Raw genomic sequence first — 8,112 nt, forward strand, 5'->3', positions numbered from 1 at the left:
AAGTAGCTGGGTTGACCTTTCCCAACAAACGAAGACTAGAGGTAGCGCTTCGATTGCAAGTCTTGTGATATCTGTGTCTATACAAAGCCTCCGTTTAATAATAATAATCTTTCTAAGGACGCCAGGCAATATCTGTTCTAAAGTAGCTAAAATTGTGGTAGTACAATGGCGATTTTATTTAGGACTGTATCAAAATCAAATCCGCTAAATTATAATTTGCGTAATTACTGGTGGTGGGACCTCTTCTGAGTCCGCACGGGTAGGTACCACCACCCTGACTATTTCTGCCGTAAAGCAGTAATGCGTGTCAGTTTGAAGGGCTGGGCAGCCGCTGTAACTATACTTGAGACCTTAGAACTTATATCTCAAAGTGGGTGGCGCATTTACGTTGTAGATGTCTATGGGCTCCAGTAACCACTTAACACCAGGTGGACTGTGAGCTCGTTCACGGATCTAAGCAATAAAAAAAACGTGCTCTTCTGATGAAAATCTAAAAGCTGATCCATTCTCTTCTTCTGATCCGAAGGTCAAAGCTGATACTTGTATAAGCTGACAATTTAATGTAAATCTTAGTTTAAAAGAATATTAAGCCTTTTAATCACAATAAATGTTTATATACAAAACCCATTTTCACTTTTAAATATACAGAACCGTAGATTCGATATTTAGTATTTTTTGTTTGTATGTCTATTTACGATTTATATTATAGTGATGAGATAATTACCTCAATCACAATCAAGGATATGGAATTTGGCCTACACATTACAAAATGGACAGCATAAAAAAATCTCTCAGTAATCCAATGTTTATGCGGAGATTTATTAAGTAGGTATTCGATGATTGTATACTGCGCAAACCAGTCGTCATGAAGTGTAGAAAATATTTGGTGTTGTTTTCATTTTTTGTTATGAATTCAGCTGGACAGCCAGTTCCTAATGTGACCATCGAACAAGGCGTACTCACCGGTAAAATCAGCAAAGACGGGAAGTTCTTTGAATACGTTGGTATACCATACGCTACCACGAATATTAGCGGTAGATTCCAGGTAATATAATTAAGTGCTATGTCACCCATATAAAACACTTAATGTACTAATCGTTATGATTAAGAAACAACTCATCGAGGGGTGAAAGGAGAGCCATTTAAAATTTTAAATTTGGATTTTTTTCCAAGTCATAACAAAAAATCTTCCTCAGCTTCTTGAATGGGGTAAACTTAATTGAAGTATCAATACCAAATAAAACGGACCTTTGATTAAAAAGATAAATGTCGCGAGTTAAGCGAAATAGCGCTTAAACCAAATAGCCTTTCAGTCCTTGTTGTGTTTTTCTCACGGGTCTCTCTCTCAATTTTGCGGGCAGGAATTATAATAGTTCGTACAATAGTTCGAGTCGTATCGTAATCGAGTTCATAGTTATTAGAATCGTTCCCTCACTGCTGAGGATCGCAACCACATGTGACGTTCCCCCACAGTTTTCGATCATGGCTGTCATGGACCCTATCCGCTTGGTACAGACTACCACCGAGGCCCACTGAGTTTCTCGCCTGATCTTCTGCCTGCTGAATTTCTCAGCGGATCTTCTCAGTGGGTCGCCTTTCCGATCCGGTGGTAGATTCTGCGAAGCACTGCTTTTGCTAGGGTCAGTGTTAGCATCACTCCGGTATGAACCCCGTGAGCCCACCTACTAGCTAAGGTTACGCTGAAATAGCCTCTCAAGGCTATCAGCTTAGAAAGGAAAAAAAATACACCTAGTGCTTCCCTTACTACATCTGACCATCTGGCTGGTGTTCTGCCCACTCTATAAAAAAGAAAAAAGACTAAAAGACGAAAAACCGTTATTGAACATTCCTACAAGTAGATAATATGTTCTGCTTATAAAACTTATAAATTTTTTCGTAAAATCAAATCAAAAAATCGTGTGTGTGTCAAATACATGGCAGTGTGTGTAATGTTTATTTTTATTCATTCAATGTATTTTTAATGCATAATTCTTTCTTCTTTATATTCTCTATAAGTGTGGGATATTTCAGACTCCTCCGTCCGTGCAATTTATGTAAAAAGGGGTACAAAGTTTTTGCTTCACGTATTAATTTATAGATAAGTATATAATATATGTCAGTCGCTGGTACCAATGACACAGAGAATCCTAATTTGGGACCGAATCACCATGCGTGATTTGTTCCCAGTAATTTTTTATTATTATTATTATGATAAAAAATGTTTTTTGGGGTCAAGAGAAAATCACCGCCGCCGATTTCCGCGTACGCGTTGGGAACGGTAAACGGAGCATGTTGGAATTTAACCGACTAAAGCCCTGTTACGGTGAAACTTGCGTTCAAGGCTGAAATATTCGTTCATTCGAACGTTACATAGACGTTCATTCGAAATATGCGAGGGGCAAGGTGTCCTAACATTTCGCGCAAACCTCATGTCTCCCTGCAAATTTTAAAACCCCTAAATTCGCAATAGCTTTAATGGAACACGATAAGATAATTACTGTAACAATTATTTCAGGCACCACAGCCGCCTCCAAAATGGGATGGAGTATTTAAAGCAGTTGACGAGTTCATCCAATGTCCTCAACCAACAGCTTTCGGCGTTGTAGGAACAGAAGAATGTTTAAGCATTAATGTTTATGCACCGACTGGGGCAAAGGGACCTTTGCCAGTCATGGTCTATGTACATGGCGGCGCTTTTCTTCTGGGTAGTGGAGGAAAAATACTCCTTGGTGCAGATTTCTTAGTGAAACATGATGTTATTTTAGTAACGTTTAACTACAGGCTTGGTATTTTCGGATTCCTTTGTTTAGATATTAAAGAAGCACCCGGCAACGCAGGTTTGAAAGATCAAATAGCTGCTTTGAAGTGGGTCCAAAAAAATATAGCTGCTTTTGGTGGAGATCCTGACAATGTTACCCTCTTTGGTCATAGCGCTGGAGCTACATCTGTTTCTTTTTTACTAGCTAGTAAAGCTACTGAAGGATTATTCCACAAAGCCATTATGCAAAGTGGATCCTCTATAGCGAACTGGGGATTGCAGCTAGACCCAATTATGATAGCATCAGAAACAGCTAAGGAACTAGGCCATGATTCTAAAGACCCTCAAGAATTATACGACATATTTGCAAAAACTCCATACAAAGAGTTGATAAATGTCACCGTTGGGAAACCCCTTGGTCAACTTTTAATTTCGAATTTATTACATTTACCTTGCATCGAGAAAGTCTTCCCCGATTCGGAACCCGTCATAACTGACCTACCTATAAATTTACTAAAAAATGCACCGAAGAACATTTCGGTGATCTACGGCTCGAATGATAAAGAAGGACTGTTTTTTGTATCAGAAGTTACGAATGAAACGTTAGCTGAAAACAACAAATTAAAAATAACAGGGTCTGATTTCAAATTTTCGTCAGATCTAGAAACTGATGAGGTTACATCGAAAGTTAAAGAATTTTATTTTGGAGAAAATACCATAAGCTGGGAAACAAGAATGATTTTATCTGATTTCTACACTCACTTGTACTTTGAGATGCCAGTCATAATGGAATCTGAGATGATATTATCGCAAACAAATGCCTCTGTTTACAATTATTACTTTACCTACTCCGGAGGAAGAAATATGGTCAAACAAATTTCAGGATTTAGAGACGTAATTGGCGCCTGTCATGGCGATGACATACTATATTTCTTTCAAGCATATGTTTGGCCGTTTGAAATCAGCGAAAAAGACAAAATCATGATTGATTGGATGACTAAAATGTGGACGAATTTTGCAAAATACGGGTAAGTTATTTATTTAAGTTTATTAACGAGGTGCTATGCGTGACGATCATCTCAAACGAATTGACTGAACTATTCGTACTAATGTTCGATCGTGTTATGTAATTTTGGTACTTTCTCTCACAAGTAAAAGAAGGAGAAAAGTCGTATAGTTTGCAGTAATTTACCTAGGCTGATAGTAGGGGGTTAGCGGGATGAATGTAATATGCTCTGCGTAGACCCTGTCCCGCCTTCTCAATAGCCCCAACTGGGTTCCAGCCCGGTCCGGGGTAGGGCGCCGGCTGTGACTGGCAAACGTTTTTGATGAGGTTCAACGCCCTCATACCGGTGATTTTTTCTTGTAAAAAAAGGCTGGTAGTAACATAGAGGATTTGAAACTCAACTGGTATGTGACCGATCCATGTGCCACATGGCAATAGCAAAGTCGGAGATTCTTGAGCTCATTAATTACTTCAACCAAAACACATAATGCTATTTGTTGAGTCTGGAACCAAGGATCTTTTGTGCATGTCACCCCTTAACAAACAACTGAAGTGGGAACGGCATCAGCATCGGACTATGCTTGTTATTCGAAAAACCAAAACCAAACCAAAAATCAAACAGTAAATCGTATTATTGCACACACAAAATTCAATTAAAAAAAAATTACAATTATCAAACATTTTTAATTTAGATCTTTATCTTTTAGAAATTTGAAAATTATTGTCCCGTTGAAAGAATAAAACTTTTAATAACCTAACTATTTTTAGCAACCCCACTCCACAATTCGATGAAACACTTCCAACATGGAAAGCAAGCAGCAAAGACAACTTAAACTTCCTATACATCGGCGATGAATTGAAAATGGGATCGTTGCCTAACGAAGGACCGTACACTTTCTGGAAAGATCTGTACTCCAAATATCGCAGAACTAATTTGTTGTAAGAAACACAAACTTTGGGAGGCAGTTATATAAAGAAGCTAACATAGTAAAACATTATATTTAAAACAAAGGGTTTGCATATGCTACAACCATGAGCGCTACCGTAACAGAGTGACAAAGAAATTAATAATAAGAACAGAAGAAAGTCAGATATTAAGGCTAAGTAAAATACTAAGATTTCCCGGTCAACGCTATTTAAGATTCAAGAACAAAATTATTTCACAAACCTTTATATAAATAGCCCTTTCGCAAGTGAAGTGATTGATACGTTTGAGAATAGCATATTTAATTTTGTGTTTTTGACATTAAAAAACAAATAACTGTGATTTACAAACTTGAATTAAACAAAATTACTTGAGCAGGTAATCTTATGTTTTGCTACACAGAAAATGTATGGGTGATACGTTTTTATGACTGCAAGCTTAAGTTGGCAGCATGCAAAAATTGGATGCCGAATACAATTATTTTAATTTTCGTTCGTAATTATTTTTTCAATCCTGTCCCGTGTCAAAATTTATTATTACTGTTATTATTATTATTTTTTTGTAAAATAAATTCCTTTTTTTCCTGTTACATTCTTCTGTAAATTGAGATATGTGTTCTAAGGTCACAGTAAAGTTAAAAAGGCTGCCCTACCCTTCAAACCGAAACGCATTACTGATTTACAGCAGAAATAGGCGGGGTGGTGATACCGACCCGCGCGGACTCACAAGAGGTCCTACCACCAGTAAAATGTTTACTCAATGTCTGTTTATTTACAAACTTTAAATTCAACTAAATTACTTATGGCAAAAAAGTCTGACACACGACATGACAACGGATAATCGACATCCTCTGACGAATGTAATGATGGCGTACCGTGTAAGCAATTTACTGAACAATTGTGATTTTCATGTAAAATATTACTTTTTTTGTAGAATAGTTACTAACGTTTCCATGACATTGTAACTATACATGAGACCTTAGAACTTATATATCAAGGTGGGTGGCGCATTTACGTTGTGGATGTCTATGGGCTCCAGTAACCATTTAACACCAGGTGGGCTGTGAGCTCGTCCACCCATCTAAGCAATAAAATAAATAAATAAACTTAGTAAGTTCAGTTTGGAAATTCAAAAGCATAATACAAGTGTCGTGATGCTAATGCTTCACTGGAAATCTCACTAAGCATCTATTGTTTTGATATTTTATAATTACTTTCTAATAAAAAAGAGTATTTGTGTGTTTTGTGAAACACATAATATGTTTCACGCATGCACATTAAATTTCAATGTGAGAGTAAAATTTTAGGTTCATAATAGCTTTCCCGATATTTCTTAGTATATGCACCAAAGTTATCTGGTAGTTAAAAAAATGGTCAGATCGGATTCAGCCCAGAATTATAATTACTGCCCAAAACAAGAGAGGTGTATATGAATTAAAAATACTTGGAACGACTGCATTCGCCAAAGTATATTAAAATTTAACCGTACTCCTCGAACTCGACAAAGAGTTCGACATGCATCAGCCCACTGTGTTTCTCGCTGGATCTTCTCAGCGGGTCGCGATTCCGATGCGGTAGTAGATTAATTCGCGAAGCAGCTGCTCTTCAGTTGTTAGGTCTCCTTCGGAGGCGCTCGGGAAACTGTTAGCAAATCCCAACCCTCCTGGCTGAGCCTTTGCTCGCCCATCTGTCTTGGTGAAACTGGAATGGCCTCCGAGCCACCAGTAATCCGTCAATCAAAAAAATAATTATTATATTTCCATTTTTTTCATCACAGCCGTTTGGCCAAGCAATTCATTCCAAGGTGTTGTCTCGGGTTCTGTTATTCTCTTTCCAATTAGTTTTTAAGAGCTATCAGCAGTAGGTGTTTCTGTATCCCTAATAATCCTGTCCAAGAGTGAGGGTGATCACTTAAAATCAGATAGGCTGTCTAATTCCAAACTCTGCTCACAAGGAATGAATTCCGAAATACCGAACTATGAAATATGAAATAATATGATTGTCCAAATAATAAAGGTCAAATTAATCATCAACAGAAGCGGACTAATGATGTTCACACGGACCTGTCAAATTTTTTACAGGTGGAAATAAATTTAACACGAAAACGTATTGGAGAATAAAATGTTTATTTTTATTATATTATTTCCTGATTTTTTTATAATTCACTTTTCAAAAAGAACTATTCGATAAACTGGTTGCAGCTGATGGTTTGGGACCCAGAACGAGAAACCTATGGTTGAACGGCTAAATCATTCTGATTTCTGTACCAGGCCCTTTTTCCGAGCACATTACGAAAGTTTCTTAAGATGTAGGTCGAAACGAGCTCATGATTCACCTGGAATAAGCAAATAAGTGGTCACTGGGGGTCACAGACATTACAATGCCGCCAGCTTAAACCCAAAAACCACATGAGTGATTTTCCGCAGAAATATCTACCCGGGTGGTGATACCTACCCGTGCAGTCTTAGAAAATGCCGCTCGCAAAAATGTACAAATACTCAAAAAACATCGCTGCCCATTTTGCGGTGAATCTTCTTGTCGCATTTTCGACAAACACACCAAGTGCCGGGCCTCTGCTATTCTAGACAACACAGCAAATGTACCAATATCTTCAAGATGGTACGAATCCAACAGAAATTGGCTTACGTTCGTCGGACAGACATTCTTGATATATATATATACTATTGCTCAGATGGGTGGACGAGTTCATAGCCCACCTGGTGCTAAGTGGTTACTGGAGCCCATAGCGTCTCAAGGCTATCAGCTTAGGTAGAAAAAAATATATCAAGGAGGTAAACAATTCCGACCCGGCAATATAATCAGCGAAGCATTGCTCTGTAGTGTTGGTAAGTCCTCTCAAGTTGAAAACCCCGTGAGCTCACCAACCAAACCACGGGTAATTTTAATAGCTCCTTGAAACTACCAGCGGTTAGATAGAGGAAATAAAAACAAAATCAAACGTATAAAATTTACTATTTGTACTAGGCCTATTAGCCTTAATTAATCTTATCGTAATAACGATCGTACAGATATGTAACTACTTGACAAATAATCAACTAAAACAATATATTTTTTGTAATAGCAAAACAAATAGTAGGCATACAGACAAATGCAATTTAAGAATCACTCCATCGGCTTGTTATTAGACCAATATTTGTTTATCGAGCTATTGATAAATAAAATAAAACTTACTCAGCTTGTGACAAAAAACAGGCAAGAAAACAGTGTAGGAAAGATCCTAAGAAATGAAGTGTATCAAAAGACAATTCTTAAACAGCTGATAAATTCTATTACAACATTGTTTTCCGCCATGGATGATGAAAAAAAACCAAGAATGCTCCCTTCGACAAGCCTCGGCATGGAATGATCAACCTTGATCCATACAACCCCGATTGAAAAGGAAAGGTTCTAACTTGTTAAGAGC

At 37.5% G+C, this 8,112-nt stretch overlaps 1 protein-coding gene across 1 annotated transcript; it reads left to right on the forward strand.

Moving 5' to 3' along the window:
* The first annotated feature begins 831 nt into the window (after nt 1-831).
* On the forward strand, nt 832-5,188 carry ae41 (alpha-esterase 41). Its single transcript, NM_001130880.1, is given in 3 exon segments — nt 832-1,045; nt 2,516-3,786; nt 4,533-5,188. Coding segments are annotated over 3 exon segments (1,626 nt in total). The 5' UTR covers nt 832-865; the 3' UTR covers nt 4,708-5,188.
* The last annotated feature ends 2,924 nt before the right edge of the window (nt 5,189-8,112 follow it).

This window comes from Bombyx mori, chromosome 22, assembly GCF_030269925.1.
Source record: "Bombyx mori chromosome 22, ASM3026992v2".
Taxonomy (NCBI): Eukaryota; Metazoa; Arthropoda; class Insecta; order Lepidoptera; family Bombycidae; genus Bombyx; species Bombyx mori.